The 19373-nt window shown below is 34.0% G+C and overlaps 1 protein-coding gene across 6 annotated transcripts in view; it reads right to left on the minus strand.

Annotated features, from left to right (window-relative positions):
- The window catches only part of tn (tripartite motif containing protein thin), a 162095-nt gene that overhangs the window by 8121 nt on the left and 134601 nt on the right, over positions 1-19373 (minus strand). For all 6 annotated transcript variants that reach the window (XM_076396230.1, XM_076396233.1, XM_076396235.1 and 3 more), the window contains 3 exons: positions 17799-19065; positions 8870-9048; positions 4191-4331 (listed from right to left, as the gene is read on the minus strand). In XM_076396230.1, the coding sequence (XP_076252345.1) occupies positions 4191-4331; positions 8870-9048; positions 17799-19065 (1587 nt within the window). The remainder of the gene's footprint in view (positions 1-4190; positions 4332-8869; positions 9049-17798; positions 19066-19373) is intronic.

Here is a 19373-nt window from a genome sequence, read left to right on the forward strand (position 1 = left end):
GAATGAATGAATAATTTGGTCAAATACATCCTAATTTTGTTGATGAGTAATATAGTTTAAGATAGATTCCTTGCAAATATTGAACTATATTTGAGTGAAAAGTGGATGTTAGTTCCTTGTTAAAACCTATCCGGGAATTTAGGGTAAATTAAGTTTAAATTTTCTTTTGTGATGAGAAGTTTTTCTCTAGACTTAGTGCATATGGGAAATCATAGTTTGCAAAACTTTATTTTCAACTATCTAAACCTCATTATTGCATTAGTAATAACCTGAATTCCTTATAATTTAAATAAACCAGAAGCTATGCTCAATTAGACAGTTGAACAGTTGAGCTGAAGGTAAATTTGATTAGAGGACCTGGTAAATTGCACATTTAGGCAATCTGCTAATTAGGTCTGTTGGAAGTATATTATTCAGAGGCAGACAATATTACATAATGTTATGGAGTCGATTGAATGTAGAAATAAAGAAGGAACGATATCTAATGCAAAAAGTGCCGCTTAACCATAATAATGATCCACGGGTCACAGATGGATGAAAACCATTACCAAATTGAACGCTTTCAACTATTATGCCACTCACCATAGTTCAGATCTGGCATCCAGTTACCACTACCGTTTCCAGACCTCAAAAAAAAAGATAGTTAAAGTTGAAGCTTGTTTTACTAAAAAGGCATAAGAATATTGGTCAATATATTGATGATCCAGAAAACAATGCAGGAAGATTCGGCGATAGCAAACCCCCTATATTTTCTGATCTGCCCTTCTAGCAGACTTCCCATCTCGGTCAAATGCTTATTTTACAAGATGTTAATTCGGTCCATACTCCTCTTCGGATCTAATGTCTACTTGAAGTTTGTTACATCCAACCAGGTGAAATAATTTCAAGTCTTCCAAAATAAGCTCCTCAGGAGCATCTTAAATGCTCCATGGTTTGTCAGAAATAATCAAATTCATAGGGAAACTGACACTCCAGAAATCAAGCACTTTATATTTCAATCATTCCACAAAGAAAAACTCAGCTCAAGTTCTTCTGAAAACGCGCTTGTTCGTGAGCTGGTCGACATCCTGGGAGCTTAGCACCGCGTCACCGCTAACCTCCCTCTTTTCCAGGCTGAAACGACCTCATTCGTCGTTGCAGTAATACATTTTGCCCCCATACGACAGTATACAGTCGTGTGTTAATTCAAGTTCGCGAATCAATAGAATCGCCGAGTCCTCGTGCCCAATAATGGCTGCTCGATCTGCGGGTGCCATATCTCCAAATTTAATGCGGTAGCAGAAGAGGCCCATAGGGTAACCCGGTGCAACTTGTCACTCCAGGGTAAGTCTCCGCGACCAGGTATGCGTCATGCATTCTACCATCTGGTTTTAGGCCAGAATGAATATATATATATATATATATATATATATATATATATAATAAAATATTTTGTCTATTATTTTAAGCAATAGCTATAATCACATTTTTGTCAATCTTTATAGTTTCTGCAAATCGTTCGAAAGAATGTTTCTTGAACTAGATGACTGAGTGGTTGATAAAGACTTGAGAGCCATTTTTGTAGAAATGTGTTTAATAATATAATAAACGAGTAGGAATGGAATAGGCAATTTTACATGATATATTGCAGTTTTATGATTGGGAAATTCGTATTTTATTTTTTATTAATTGGGAAACAAAAGCAAAGTCATGTAATCGCTCTTTAATGGCATGGGATTTTATTTCCGGTAAATGAGGTATTTATTTTAATATTTAGGTCGAGATTGATAATTTATTTGATAAAATATAACCAGGAAATAAAGCAATGCAATTAGAATGTTGTTGGGATGTTGATGGTTTTTTAATGATCGAAAAAGCTTCTGATCTGGAAATATATCCGTTGCTTGAAAATATGTTGTTTTTGTACCATTTCGATGTTAATTATATAAGTCGAAAAATATCTAGATATATTTCAGTTAATTCCATAGAATTATTGATTTTTCTTCAAGCCTAAGTTAACTCTTTAGCTGGAATCGTGTTGGGGAGAGCAGCTTATTGACCTATAATTACTTATTTAGTTCTCTAGCCTGCAACTACTTGATTTTTATATTTTGTTAATTTGGAAACTTCTTGAACTTAAAAATTGATTAAATTTTGTAAAAAATAGACGGTACAGATTTTTTAAAATCTTATTTTCTACTGGGTCTCTAGACTAGAATACTATTATCATTACAAATCTGATAATCCATGACAAATAATCTCGTTATTATCTCCTTGTATCTACCATATTTATATTGCTCGAATACCTACTGTTAAATTATCTCAAACATTTATCTCTCTCAAACTCGGCTAGTATCCAGTCTAAAGAGGGTACTACCTTTTACATTGTAAAGCTTTTTATAACAAAATAAATTGTTATATGGATAAAATATATGGACTATAGGGGGTACTCAATTTATCAAGCAGAGTCAGCGAAATACCTCGGCATCAACCTCGATAATATATTAAATATGAAGACGCATTAGAGAAAAGCTGAATAGATCAAATTCAAATTTAGGTTATGCTACTTAGGGTTGGTAGGAAGATACTCCTATATTAATACAATGTGAAAGAAACAAACAAAGGGTTGTATCAAGTGTTAAAATAATATAAGTCAATCGACCAATTGATTACCAGTGCTTTTTGTTACAAAATGAAGGTATTTAAGATGTCATCATAAATATCACCAATGGGGAAGCAATACAACTACTGAACAATAAAAAGATTAAAACTGAGTCTTCAAAAGTGCTAAAGCTGAATTATATTTGTTCAACTCATCGCCTCATTTAATTTATCCATCTATGAATCAGTAGTTATGCTTAAATCAAGAACTCAAAATATTTAATAGTTGTATCTCTGCGATAGAACTTTAGCATAATACATATTTTTCATTACAACTCTTAATAAAAACAAAAAAGTTTATCCCAATGTAGATTAACAAAATTCAAGAATAATTAGAATCGTCTGTCCTCTTTGTTTATGAAATATATAGAATTTTGAAACTAGGTTTTAATTTGATTTAATTTGCTTTCAACTGCTGAAATCGTATCTTACAGAGAGACATTTTATTCATTACATCAAATAGGGTGACGAATACAATGACCTACACCCAATATATTTGGGTGTTCCGCGGGGCAGTGTTCTTCGCCCATTGTTATATCTATTGTATACAGCTGATCTACCGACCTCAAGAAACACTATTGTTGCGACATATGCTGACGATACAGTTGTTTTATCATAACACGAGGATCCAATATCAGCCACAAGAAACCTCCAACTTCATCGAAACAAAATCGAATTGTGGTTGAAAACGTGGCGTATCAAAGCAAATAAGACAAAATTTACCCATGTGACATTCTTCCTTTGTAGAAGAATATGTTCCTCAGTAAAATTGAATGATTATGAACTCGACGTTTGACATGGAAAAAATACATATAGCAACAAAACGCAAACAGCTTGGGCTTAAATTAAAACAAATGTATTGGATGATAGGACATACATTTAAATTATCATTAGATAACAAGGTTCTGATGTATAAATCAATACTTCGGCCCATTTGGACCTATGGTATTAAACTGTGGGGTACTAGTAGCAAGTCTAACATAGATATCCTCCAGAGGTTCCAGAATAAAGTGTTGCAAGTCATCGTCGATGCCCCATATTGCATGTCTAACAAAGTGATTCAGAGCGATATCTCCACAGAACCCATAACGAGTGTGATTCGGACTGTTAGTGCGAAATACTTTGAAAGATTATTATTTCATCCCAATGCACTCGCCAAACAGTTAAATGTGAGTGATGACAGTGTAGTGTATAGGCTAAAACGCAAACTACCATACGAACTAATTAATAGACACATAGAGTGAGATTTAATAATCTCTAGATTAAGCTAGAATAAGATTTAGATTATAAGTTGTACAGCATGTCATTATACATGTCAGGATGGTTATATTATATAATTGAAATCACATAATAATAAGACTTATTGCTCACGGGCAGATTGTTGATGTTCTAGGATATTAATAAAAAAAATTAAGAACTGTAATGAAAAATGTGTAGTGTGCTTAAGTTTCGTCGTTGAGTGTAGTTTCAAAAGCATCATCAAAAAAAAATCTCGAAATGATGCGTCCTATCTTCGAAATAATGAACATATCGCTTTAGTCTGTATTTACCTGGATTCTGTGATTGTACCGATCGGCTATGATATATTGACCGATCCTGTTGACGGCCACGCCTGCCAAACAGTCGAACTCGCCTTCTCCGCTGCCGTATTGGCCGAATTCCTTCAGGAATCGCCCGCGTGAGTCGAATACCTATAAAACAGAATTTATTTTTAATATTTCTAGTCGAGCATGTAAATTCCGACGTATATTTTATCAACAAAAAAACCCGAAAACCCCCCTCCCCTCTTCTCGAGCTCGCCATTCGTTATTTTCCCCTCCCGTTAAGGCCGTGTAGAGTTGATCGTAATAATATTCCAATCGTTTATCTATAATACCGTCGTAACTTCCATGGTTATGTTCGGTCGGAGAAATATGGACCCTCTCCGAGATGTTCGAGCTGGGAATTCTATTATCTCGTTTCTTTTGTTTCTGTCACCGAAGTCGGTGAGTTTTTGTTGAAGCTAAGAAATAGTTTTAGGTATTTTATATATCCTTTTGCTAATACCTTATTATAGTTGTTCCAATAAAACAGCATTTATAATGAAACGTTCCCGCACCAAATTTAAGTTTTCGTTAATTTTGGCTCTGATAAAAGAAAAATACTAATATAAGTAAAACAACGAATCAAAAAATAACGTTATATATTATAATTAATATTAATATTATAGTACATCTAATACATATTTATTGAAGGTCTTAAACTACAGCCATAGAAAAAATAGAAATTTCACGGTATAGGCGACCTTGGGGAAATGCTTTGTTTAGTTCAATCAACTGTAGCGCTGCGATCGCAAATTGTGATTGGCTAGTTTAAATTCCTGGTGCCGCCACTAACATGAAATGTGATTGGTCGATCAAATTGTGTGAAATCAGCATTTTCTATGGGCGTCCATTTTTATGTTTGTTGTTTGTAGGTTATGGTTTTTGTTTAGATCACGAAATTTTCGTTCTACGTTGTGCATATTTTCAGTTTTACATTAATTATTATGGAGTAATAATATAAAAATTGATGACAATGCGTCAGTGTAGTAAAAGATGTAGTGTACCGGGGTAAAATCTACTACGGAAATTAGAGATCGTTTCCCAAAGAATGATCTCGCTCCTTTCCAAAAATGGGTTGATCAAGTAAATAGTAGTAAGTTACCTGGATAAACCACAATGCAAATATATCAACGTCATGGTGTTTGTTATGGACATTTTAGTGAAAATTTTAGAATTATCCTTCCTTCACGAACAGGTATTAGGGTAAATGCATATCCATCATCTACCAAGTTGTTCGTATGCTGTCAGTGTGATGTCTCTACATAAAGAAGTCTTACAAGAAGGTAACAATTAATATATCTGGATAATTAGTAGTAATAAAAACTACTTTTAATTGTAAAATGTCCCTAAAATATTTGCAGTACTTATTACACTGATTATAGTAGAGGAATTATATATTTAAATTTGATTGCCTTGTTAAGAAAATATTTGTTATGGTGCCATCAATTAAAAATTTAATTGCTACCTTTAGGGGATTTATTACCTTAAAGAAATCTATTTTGTCTAAATTTACAAATAACTACATTTGTTTAACAAATCTTAACCAAGATTGCTTAAAGATTTTTGTTGAATCTATTAGAGGTCGTGGAGGTAGAAACAGCATCCTTCCTCTAGTATGTTCGAGAAATTTTTAAAAGGGCTCATCATTTCAATTTTTTCACATCATTCTCTCGGAGAAAATTGTGAAGAAGATGAACATGTTAGATAACTTATATTAAGTAGTTATACAAAACTTATATTAAGTAGTTCCACAGATTAAATACTCTAAAATCTAAATATTTTTAAAAAACACATAAATTTTTAGTGTTTCGACTGTCCAATCCATAATGATTTTCAAGACCAAATTTTAAGTTATTCTGAGGTGTGATCGTATTTTTGGTTTAATGAAGTTAATGCAATATCAACAGGGAAGGATTTAAAGTTTACCTTCAATATATCAAGATAAGTTAGAACTCTAATAGATCCCAAAAAATTGATGGCACTAAACATATATGGGAAGACGTTATAGAAGAATTATAGATATTTTAATATTGCCTAGAATAGAGTTCATAATTGTTTTTTTTTGCTTTTTGTTTATATATATTTATATTATTTACACTTATGTATATTTGTACAGGATTTTATTTTAATAAATTAATTTTAAAATTTAAATTTGATTTTTATTTAAATACTAATGGCCAATAAATGTGACGTCACAAAATAATCAGGGGAAATGGCAGACCAATCAAAGCAAAGTATTTTCCTTACAGGTTACTACATAACTATTTTAAACTAACCAATCAAATTCGAGTTGTCAGCGCCGCCACTGATTGGACTAAGCGAAACTTTGCCCCACTACTTACCATTGCAGTTGCACACCCTACAGCTAATTAAATAGCCATAATAGTTTGTAGGTTAGAGTGGTTTTATTATATTTACATTGACATATGACAACAGTGCCGACTAGTACCAACATAAATCGAATTTTATAGACCGATTTGGTTACATGTTTGGACGCATCAGACTTCATTTTGTCTTTTTTAATTAGAGTAATGCTAGTTAGTAAAATGAGAAAGAAAAATGGTCCAAGTTTAAAAGGGATTTTACGTTTTTATAAACAGGATTTGGCAATACGTTCGACGGTGTTGATGACGTGCATTGGCTGTTTTATTGGAAATACTATATGTAGAATTTATTGCTTATATAATATAAAGTTATAGAATGAAGACTTAAACAGGCGCATCTGTAACCACGCATGTTCTGACTATGCCTCTGAGTCACTAAAGGAGCAGAGGTATAAAAGCAAGAACAACTGACAGATGTTTTTTAATCATTTATCTATAATACCGTCGTAACTTCCAAGGTTATTCGAGATGTTCGTTGGTAATTCTAATATCTGGTTTATTTTGTTTCTGTAATTGAAAACAGTGCGGTTTTGTTGAAGATGAGAGATAGTTTTAGATATTTGACATACCCTTTTGTTAATACGTAATTACGTAGACTTTATTGTATTATGATCACAAACTATACGTATGTAGAAATATAGAATGGGTACTGTGCATTTGAATCATTACAGGGTCGGAGTTATAAAAGTGATTGCTATCTTTTCTTTCGTTTTGTAGGTAAGTGTTATAGGATATTTCAGCTTACTTTTTTTATATTTTTGTGTATAGTTTTAAGTTTGTTTTAAATTTGTTCTTACGTAGTCTTTTAAAGGATTCTGCTCGAGAGCTGAAGCAGGCTTTGAAAGTAAACAATGACAAACTTAAAGAAATGTCTCATGTCTATATCAAGATTTCAGACAGGAAGGTCTATTATTTGCTTTTCAGACCAGACGATTATGAACTGAAATGCCGAAGAGCACTGATTAATGTAATTCCTAGTTCAGAATTTCCTAGTAGTGTATTAATAGATCCTTTGCATTGGCATTACAAATTATAATCTTCAAAAATAATAAGACGTAAGTTCAAATATAGTATATTTTTCAAAGAAATTAAATTAAGAGGTTTGAAAACTGAAAATATTAAGATCTCCGCAGATTCATTTGAAATAGACTAATCTCTGCCATAAATTGCATCCAGATAATAACCAGACAGTACACAAAAACACTAAAAGAAACTATGTGCATATGTGGTAACATTGCAAGCAGGAATTATTACATATCACTTGTTATTTTGATATTGTTATTCTGTTGTTTTTTTAAATTAATCCAGTTTGTCCACCTAGTACCAAATGTTATTTTGCTGATATTGCTTCAGTTTAGGTAAATTTGAATTTTGCTGGCGATAGAAACCTAGTACGACTGGGATGGATCATCGTATTTCAGCTATCTACTGTGAATAGTGAGTTAGTTGGAGAATTCCTTGCCAAGAATTATTCGTATATGTTTTTTACGAATGGGATACCTGATTCGAAATGGGTGTTCACGTTCCTCAGAAACCATGGAGCAATGAGCAACGCGCGGACTTCTTGGATTGGAATACTTGGAGTACTGCAAGTTCTCTCTTAGAGACGTACTTGTACCACATGTGTGCTCCATAGAAACAGACTGGTCGAACCAGCATTTTATACAGAGTAGCTTTTTGTGAGATTAGGAGTTTGCTTTTTATGCAAGCTAAAAATAGGATAATGGACACTTACAGTTATATTATTTCAGTTACAGTCACTGTCGACAAACCGATTCTGGGTAAATTTCGGTTATTTGTCTTGATAAGTCCCAGCTTAATTTTTTCGTTTATCTTTTCTTTCCGTTGGTAGCATAGACCATTTTTTTAAACTGAGAAATATCAGACAAATAGTCCAAATAAAATCGAATCGAAATGATAGTTAGGAAACAATAAGCGACGTCAATGTTTCGCACCGCTTCTGATTGGTGTTTGACTTAATATGGGGAATTTTCAAATTTTGTGTCTTTATTTCTGGTAAAATCTTAGTAGTCCTACTTTTAATTTTAAAATAAATATATTATTAATAATCCAGTTATATACCACCGCTAATATACCATCTACTACAGTCATTTAGCATTTTATTAGAGATGGAACTACTATAATATTACTCTTTCATGGCTCTTATCAGGGGGAAAATATTTTTGTGCGGTCGAATGAATGGGGAAAATGAAGAAGGCATAGTTTGGTAATTAAGTATAAAGTATTATGTATGAAACGTACCTGAACACGATGGTTTGATGAATCGGCTACGACAATGGAGTTATCGGGCCCGACAGCGACACCTCGTGGCCATGTGAAACATCCGGCTTCGCTCCCCCGACTACCTATTTGGAATAGCTGCTGGCATTTCTGCAGATACTGGCTCCTAGGGGAGGTACCTGCTGCTGCTGCCGCGATACCTACGCACAATATCTCAGTTTAGTCGGTCAGTTATACGCAATCTGTGATCTCACTCGTGATCTGTTGATGATAAAGCCTGGTGAATGAACATGAGGAGCTATGACGAACAAACTGCTCTACAAGTACAAATGCTCGATGAGTTTTAATCGTAACAGTGTTTCAATGTACGCAAAAGCATGATTTGGGATGATTTTCTATCCATAAAACATCTTATAAGGTCTATCCAATATAGCAGTGAATTCACGTCATTAAAATATATAACATTTTGGCTATTGCGTTTTGTAAATTCGTTTTAATATCAGACAATATTTTTATCATTTTACTCCAGTTTAGGCGATACAATGCTGTCTTCGTTCTGTCAAATGTCTGCAAATTTCTTCCAAATATTAGTGATAATAAGTAGTTATAAACTATCAAAGGTTGTTTTGGCGCTTTGCTTGTTTAATAAATTTCAAACTGTTGCTTAATATTTTTGATTACTCTAGTTGAAGATGTCGAGGCAAAATAAATAGGCAAAGTCAGTCAGAAATACCTCTTTAATCGATAACTTCGAACAGAAACTAGGTAATGGAGACCCGTTCTTAACAGAAAATGCATTAGAGAAACAAGAAATGATAATATTTAATATTAAATCAATAAAATCTCTCAAATTAAAGAAAAATTTAAATAGTATAACGATAACCCAAGAAGAGGTCCAATGCAATTTTCAGTCATTGCTTTTAAAAGAATAAAATCTATTAAAGCATGTAATAAAATTAATTAGGGACAGGTATTTCAAAATTGAACTAGGAATTGAATTTAGCCACCTTTGACAAGACACAGCATTTAATTAGGTTTTGTAAATCATAATATTGTTTAATGATTCATTGCAGATATATTATTCTTTACGCTAGAAAGAGTAATCCAACAAAAAGATACCTACAAGTGGTTGACAAAGGCTATAATTTAGGATTGGCTTCAAAACATATATTAAGTTTTGAATATACCACGTTAAAGAGTAAACTATTTCAAATAGTCACTTGGTAAATATAAATACAGTTCTTAATTATGTCTTACGTAATTTACTTTTTTTAAAAATAGGCCCGAAAAAAAGATGCACAGGAGATCAGATAGCTTAATGGCTAAAAAGTGTAACGTCTTCCTCCCTAACACTGCATATTCGATCAAATAGCATGGTTATGGAATGTGGCAAATAATTACAAAAGCAGATATTCAGGTGGAGGATGATATACAGGCAAGAACTTTATTGGAATTTATTGGAAATTAACAGTTTAGTTATTGACTTGAATACTGGCTCAGACATGTGATAGTGAGTGAATGAAACTTTCTGGATGTGGGATTATGATGCTATGCTGACAATACCAAAACAGGGTGATAACAGTGGAAACAATTAAAGGTGAGTATATAATTAATATAGAATAACTGTAGAAAATCTGATTGTAGAGTGTGAAATATTTGTGTGAATAGATATGTGTGTAATTGTTCGAAATATATATGAGCATTTGCTTAAAATGTACGAGGGGAGAAGAGAACGGTTTTGCAGATATGGCAAATGCATTACGTAGAATGCAGTGAATAAATCTAATTTTATCAAGAAAAATGTACACCGGTAGTAACAAAAAAAATTAAGGAGAAATATAATGATATCAGAATGCTTTGATAAGAAAACACAACGAAGGAAACAAGAACTAAACATAAAAAGGTAAATATGTTCTCTAATGAAAATAACATGCAATATTTTTTTAGTTTCCATTTATAACATTTTTGTTTAATTATTTTATTTATATTAGAATGTTTTTATATATCGAAGCTAAAAGTAACTAAATCTCAACGTTAAATGCGACATTTTAATATTTTATAAATTGAGATGACGTGATTTCATTGCTACTTTGGATAGGTTATATATCATTATGTAACGTTTTGTTATATTACATATTAGTCGTTATCTATTTATAAAAATGTGTCTATGACTTTTTGGTAGGTTAAAGTTGTATAATCAGTTTGAATTGTAAATGTGTTTCAATATTCTTTTATTATTTAGTAAAAATCATGTATCAATATAAATGATATAATACAAGGTAAGGTAAATAGAATCGATTACGGATAATATTTTCTCTAAATGTTTTTAATGTCTTTATGTGACGTTTCCTGACATTGCTCTCTACTGGTGACATCTGTTTACAAAAACGTAATCTACAGTTAATTGTCAGTGTGTATGTAAGTGTTTTAATATTTCTCATTATGTAGTCAAAATCAGTAACGTTTTCTTATTATATATAATTAACATTGACCAGACACGATAGTTTCGCTAAAAATGTTGTGTCAGAAAAAAATTAAGATATTATTTATAGACAATATTTTACTAATTTTACTGATATTTGAATACAGATCCATATTAGTCAAGCAACTAAAGAACCATAATTTAAAAAATAATTTTTTCTCTCGCTTTTCATTTCTATTAGTTCCTTCTATTAGTTAAATTAACTGTCACTGTGTAGTATTAAATGGTAACCTTTATCTATAATTATTGTGTTGTGATAATGTTTTATTTAGAGAAATTCTGTCAGAGGAAATAAAGATCATGTTTTAAATATTATTTCATACGTTTACTGAAAGTATGATGTGTTGTATTTATTCTTCAATGATAGCCAATTAGATATAAACCATGTCCAATAACAGCTATTAAAGCTGTATGTATATTCAAGACATATTATCCTAAATTTTCATTGAAGTATTAATTGAAATGAAACTATATATTTTTAAAATATCAATGTCTTTTATTATAATATAAATTAACCGATTTTTGATCCAAACTCGATGTGTAGAATCTCAAGAAGATTGTTTTGAATAAAATAATAACTTCTTGTTCTTAAAGAAACGTCTTTAATACATTTATTGGATGTATAAAAAGATAAATCAATGTACAACGTTATTTTTCCTTTGATATTGTTTTTTTCGGGTACTTTCGGTTTGGTTTGTTTAGTGGCAATAAAATAATCCTTTGATATTCGTGAAAAAAATATTCTCATGCTATATGAAAAAATATATCATGTTATTTCTGTCCTAAATAAACTCGAAACAAAAATTTTCTGTAATTATTATATGCCTTAAAATAATTTCAAAGGGAATAAGAGAGTTGAGAGAAATAATATATAATTTATTTTGTAAATCGTTGGGTATTATACTGTTGGTATTATAAGTTGATAGTCGATGGTAGATTCATTTATTTAGAAATTAAATATTTTTATCTAAAACTATTTTAATAACCCAACGAAAATATCTTATGTTATTCAAGGATCCAGCCAGGGCTAGATGCCACGAAATTATCAGAATATATCTGCGGTCACTTAAAGAACTCGGTCCTTTGGATGAGAAATTATCTGAGCAATTTATTCGAACGAATCTATTATTAATATCAGCACTCAGATTAAAATTATTTATTTTAAAATATACGGTCGGACGTAATGTAATAAAGAAACCCATAAATTAGCCCGGCCATTTTTCTACGTTTCTAATTTATGGTGGCAGTTAAAATTCTGGCCATGTTTTGGAGGAATTTTAGTATCCAGCAAAATTTGGATCGAGTTTCGTCGTTATGGCGAAAGAGATTGGCATATAGTTGGTGGTTATATTGGTTGGGTTTGGCTATATGTAACACATTAGCTAAAAAGTCCCGGACGTAACATAGAAAACGTGTTTTTTTGTTCACAATTGGCTTTATTAATGAACGTAATCTCCATCAAGAGCCACACAATCATTCCAAAGCGGCTCTAACATTTCAGTACCCCTTTTGTAGAACTATTTATCTTTTGGCTCAAAATAGTCAGTTTCAGCGATAACCTCCTTATTTGAGCGAAATTTAGGAAGGGCGAGCATTTCTTAGAAATCTGCGAACAGCCAGTAGTCTCTGGGAGCCAAATCAGATGAATAAGGAAGTTCAACTAATGTAGTTTTGCCATTGTTTTGATTGACTTGTGACACGGTGCGTTGTCTTGATGAAACAACATTTTTTTCTTTGCCACATTCGATCGTTTTTTTGCATTTTCCGCCTTCAGACTCTCCAGTAACGCTATATAGTGTTCAGTGTATTTCCCTTCTCAAGATAGTCGATGGCATACATCACGCACTTCCGAAAATACGGAGGCTATAAACTTTCCAGACGATTGTTGTTCTTTTAGGTTCTTTAGATGAAGTTCTCAAGTCACCAGCCCAAGTGATGGATCCATTGTCATTAATCGAAGCAAAAATTTCCGTTTCTTCACATTTTTGTTTTCGGTCAACAGTGAGCAAATTCACTTTGAACAGTGCTTTCTCATTTCTCATCTCATTTTCTTTGAATAGTACTCATGCAATTTAAAACCAACCCCTTCTATTAATATCTTTACGATGTTAGCTAACTGACGCAATTTCACTTTTCGATCATTCAAAACGATTTTATGGATTTTTTGATGTTTTCTGGTGTTACCATGTCATTTGGACGTCCATTGCGTTTTGCATCATCGAGATATAATCACGCTTGAGGTCAGCGAACCAAAGTTTTCCTGATAATACTTTTCAAGCGATTGGTTCGCTCCAACGGTATTTTGTCCCATCAAGAAGCAGTGTAAAATTAAAACACGAAATTATTTTTGGTCCATTGTTTCAATATAACAAAAATAGTGTTACTCTTAGCATAATAACTCACAGATTTATAAGAAGAATATCATGATATTTTAACAGCGTCCTTTTGAAGGTTGGTTCCGACTGAAAAAGCGGTGAATACAGTAAAACTACAACTATCTAGGTTTTAGGCCCGGAACTTTTCAGCCCATATGTTATATATTTGTTATATTCGGTTATTCGTTTATATAAATAGACTAATTTTTGCACCTTAATTTCTGCAAGGAAGGGAGAAAATAAATTACAATATTGTTTTCTTTCTTAACAGCTCAACAAGGGCTGTAAAATGATTTTTTGAAAACAAAAATTATTTTGTCATTTTGGCGAAAGAACGTGGCATATTTTTAATACGAAAAATGCGAATGATAAATAAATTTTGTTAATGTTTATGCCTAATTAATGTGTGTTGTGGGCCAAATGAAATGACGCTGCGATTTATTCGTGGATTAGCAAGTTTAGTAACATTCGCAAATATACAATTTAAATGCGCGGGCCTTTTTGCGTATTAAGACGATCTCTGCCAGGAAGGGTTGCGGCTACACGCACTAAGCGCCCCTTATTCATTCGTGGTCTTTCGTCCAGGACGTTGCCGGATCAAATTTAAAGCTCGAAGCGATAAAAGCGACGCGGAGCTATCCGCTTAACGTCAACGTTACTTCATTACTCGTTTTTGTGATGAATATGCAGCAATTATCGCGCGAACAAACATAAAAATAGGATATTTTTAGTTATTATTGGGGTGGTTAGAATGCGTGCACTAAAACCTTGGGTAATGAATGATATTTTGTTTAATATAGACGTCATATAATCTTCTTTCTACCCTCATTACTACTAGTATAATATTATATTTTATAAAAGGACGAGGTTGTATACTATAATGATTCATATACCATATTAACTAACTTAATGTTTTACTATGTCAAGTTATTGAAGAGTTATTACTTTTGAAAATATGATTGCGCCTTTTTTCACTATAGGAAATGTAGGTAATTTAGATTTCTTCAATATTCAACGGTATCTCAATATTTATATATACAGGGGATAGACAAAATAAGATGAAGACCTGACATGTCGAGCCATCGTTTACGTTTAAAGTAGCTGCAGTTCTTCGCTCAAAATATCTTCGAATAGCTTCGGTGTAAATCTATTCATAACTCTTTGCTCTAAAACCTCCCATAACGGTTAAATTATGTTGATATCTGGCGATTGTGATGACCAGGAAATACGTTCGATGGTATTCCGTTGCTCTTCAAACCAAGACTATACCTTCTGAGCTGCTTGTATGGGCGCATTATTATTTTGGTATATGACAGTGTTTGGTAGCAATATACTAGTCGTAGTAAGGTCTTCATCACTGAGGATGCCAAGATATTCATTCGTAGTAATCCGGTCAGTCATATAAATAAAAGAACCAACAGATTTTAACGGAACCTCCCCCATGTTTCACTAAGGAAAGAAAGTAGTCCGGATTATAGGCTTCTTTTAAGTCTCTTCATACATAAATCCGTAAATAATGTAAATAATGTAAATAATGATTCATCGGACCATGCCACATTAGTTCAATTATCCATGTTTTATGTCATTTGCACTACTTCTTTCGCAGTTTGAGGTTAGAAGTTCCGTTATCAAGGATGTTATAATTGTATTTTTGTTGAAACAATATTACTTAGTGAGTATAGAGTTCTTCCGTCATTCTTGCCATGGTAGTTTTATGGTGTCTTCAGAATAAAGCAGGCAATATCGAAATATAACTTAAAAGACTTGGCGTATAAACATGCAACATACAACAAGATGTACTTTGTCTATCTCCTGTATGTCAGGAATTTATATAATGTAATCTTGAATGAAACAAGGAAAGTCCAAAAATATTATATAAAATCAGGTGGAACCCATCTTGATTAATGTCATATACAGCTGTATCTTAGATCATCACTTCGGTCTATAGAAACTAGCAAATTGGATGAATTAGGAATGGATAAGAGTACGAGAGAATATAAGAGAGAAAAGCAGATGTTCATTGATAAACAAGTAAATGTTTGTTGTTACTAAATTAGAAGTTAGTTAATTTATAAATTACTGCTAACATGGAGGTACATTTACTTTTAGCTGGCATAATTTAAATGTGTATGAAGAAAACTAATTTGTTATTTAGTATTTTTCCATACCATTCCATTAAACTAGCCACTCTAAAAAGTAAAAATTAACCATAGATTTCTTTTTGTATAAATTTAATTTTTATAACAGTAAATCTATTCAATTCTTGATCAATATATAAAGCAAACTGATGTTATATGTTGATCTGTGGAAGATTTTGTATTTAATTCAAATTTTGAAAGTTAAAACACTCTGTGAGTAATTAGTACTAGTACATAAAATGCGGTATTAGTAACTTTATTATTTACTAAACAATGTGACATATCGAGATAATAGTTAATTATTAAATGAAACTTAAATGACTATTAAATGAAATAGAATTAAATTAAAGTGAATTAAATTTGATTTCGTAATAGAAATTTTATAACAATTTTTGCGTCAAAGGACGTCTAAGAGCCTTTACTTTTAATTTGGTGCTACAAAGATATATGCATCTTACCGCTTTAAATATTAAGAAATTGCGAATCAATAGAACAAATTTTGGGGAATTTTTTAACTCAAGGAATTTAAGAAAAAAGTCAAAGGAATTTTGTGTTTTGTGTTTGAAACGATGATTTCAATTCTTGAACATGTTGCGGGTAAAATAGTAATAGGTACAACTGCTGCAATAAACTCTTGCATTCCCAAAAAATCCTTCAAAGTGATTTCACAGTCTACGTTTTTAAAAAAAGGACATATTAAACATATTTTTATTTGTGAATAAATTGGATAAATAGAATAAAATAGAAGAATAAATAGAACAAATAGTAAACGCAAGTGGAGAATGATAAAGAATGAAAATTATGCTCACATATTATATATTTTTTAGAAGTTAATAGAATTAGATAGCATTTTCATTATTAAGAAGATATGTGATAAATAAGTCCTTGTATAATTTTAAAAAAGGAATTGAGTTGTTGAAAAAAAATGAGAAATATGATGGTTAGCTATGGACGAAAATGTGAAAAATATTAATAGGTACAACTGCTGCGATTAAGCATTGAATTCCCAAAAAATCCTTCAAAGTGATTTCACAGTCTACGTTTTTAAAAAAAGGACACATTAAACATATTTTTATTTGTGAATAAATTGGATAAATAGAATAAAAATAGAAGAATAAGTACAACAAATAGTAAACGTAACTGAAGAGCCATAAAAAATGAAAATTATGCTCACATATTATATATTTTTTAGAAGTTAATAGAATTAGATAGCATTTTCATTATTAAGAATATATGTGATAAACAACAAATCCTTGTATAATTTTAAAAAAGGAATTCAGTTGTTGTAGAGAAATGAGAAATGTGCTGGTTAGCTATGGATAACAATGTGAAAAATATTAATAGGTACAACTGCTGCGATAAAGCGTTGAATTCACAAAAATCCTTCAAAATGATTTCACAAATTACACATTTAAAGAAAATATATATATATTTTTTAGTTGAGAAAAAATTGCACAAATGGAATAGAGATAAAAAATAAATAGAACAAATGGTAAACATAAAGGAGAATCATAATAAATGGAGAATCATAAGGAAACAAATTATGAATAAATCGAAACTTTTTGGTAATAATAATAAAGTTGTTGGCCAGTTAATAAATAATTAAATATATTGATAGTATACTTGAAGTAATTTTAGTAATCTGTGTAGTGTAGTAACAAATGTAGTATATGAAGATTTTATGACGTATATATGAAGCGACCAGACTGATTCGAATTGATGGAAACGTGATAGCCAGCAGCAAGCAGCATATTTACCGAGCAATCTCCAAAAAATAGATCGGAGCCGCTACTCACCCACCCAGTGTTTTAGCGCGTGTTATTCGGAAAGTCAGAGAGATATATATATGGTTATGGAGTCGCAGATGAGAGAGATAGTATGGAGGAGGGGGGCGAGAACTTCGTTCTGGACCTCGCCCGCTACGATCACCGTTAGGGCAAAAACTGTACACTTACCGGCCGCCACCGTAGCTGCTATAGGGGTAGTGGGGGAGCCTTGCATGTTTTTTTGATCGTCGTCCGAGCTGGCTAGGTCGGTGGACGAGCGCAGCGGCAGCCCCAGGGACAGCCTGCGCGTCGCAGACGACGAACTACTAGTACCGCCTGCTCCCGATCCGGACTCTTTGTCTTTGGCGCCGCTCCGGTTGCCGTACTTGTTCTTCAAGTAGCGCGCCCAAGAGCTCAGCGCGGCCCCGTCCTTCTCGCCCGAAGCCGCCGGCCTTTCCGGCGAGTTGTCTCTGGACTTGAGCGCGTGCGACGACCGACTCCTGGCGAGGTCGTGTGCCGATGCGGAGGTGCCGTATCCCCGAGACGCCAGGTACGCCGTGGGGTTGGACGTGGTCGGCGAGATGGGGGTGGTGACTCCGCCGTCGTCCCCGTCGTCCTCGTCGCCGAACTGCTGACTGCTGCGGCTGCGTGCCAACCGCTGTCTGCGTTCCTTCAGGGCCATGTATCTCGATCTGTTGCTCGGGTACTTACTGTCGTCGTCGTTCAGCGTCGAGGTGGCGCTGAGTCGAGGCGAGTAATCATCCTCGTCCTGAGCTATGGCGGCGGAACTTTTACTTTTATTTAAGAATCTGCTGGTGTAACCGTAGCGGGGAGGTTCGTCATCGGTGGCGGTTGTTCGCCTTCTGCCTCCATACCTGTTCGCGCTATCGTCCGGTGCCGTGTACTTTAATCTATTTAAAGGAGATTCTTCCTTCCGGCTCGAGCCGGGCTCTCTAGCGTTAGCGCTGCGAGCTAGCAAAGGCCCGATATCGGACTTGGCCATTTTCTCGTCCGTTCTCTTACTGGTCGGTTCGTCGGACTCCTCTTCGCTCTCCGTCTCTTCCTCGGTGCTGGTCTCGCTCTCGTCGTCGTCGTCCTCGTTGCCCTCCTTGGCCGGCGGCTGGGGCGCTGCCTTACTCAAGAACCTGCTTTGGAACGTCGACTTCGGCTGTTGGTCTTTGGCGCCGGTCGACGCGGTCCTGCCGCGTGTCTCCGTGGGGGCCTCGCTGCGCGACAGGTACTTCTGCTTCACCTCCTCGGTGGTGAAGGGCGCACCGGTCGTGCGAACCGCGCCCGACGACGTCGACTCCGCCGAGGAGCTCGAGTCGCTGCTGGCCGACCTGGTGGACTTTTTATGCCCGGCGTCGGAGGAGGGTCTGCGGGTGGCTGGCGGGGCCGGTTTCCTCTGATGCAGCGTCGCTACGGTACCTTCCGATTCCTCGGTACTGGACGGGGCCTATGGAAAAACGTGCGTTAGGAGAAAGGGAGGAGGAGCATCACCATCATCTCGCACACATGCCTCACACCAAAAAAACAAACAACAGAAAATCAAGTGACCGCCCGGCTAGGGGCGCCACTTGGAAAGCGTTGAACGGAAGAAGAAGAAACGAAAGAAACATGCCATTGTGTGTGGACCGGTTTTTTTGCTGGTTAATTTTGTGTAATTGGGATCTCTATGGACGGCAAGCGACTTAACATTCTATTATTACTCTAGATTATTCTAAAAATTTATTTATTCAGGTACAACATGAGGTTACGGCTCGT

Source organism: Rhynchophorus ferrugineus, unplaced genomic scaffold (assembly GCF_030347505.1).
Source record: "Rhynchophorus ferrugineus isolate W39M unplaced genomic scaffold, kcgeb_rfMv2 rfM2, whole genome shotgun sequence".
NCBI classification, from domain to species: domain Eukaryota; kingdom Metazoa; phylum Arthropoda; class Insecta; order Coleoptera; family Curculionidae; genus Rhynchophorus; species Rhynchophorus ferrugineus.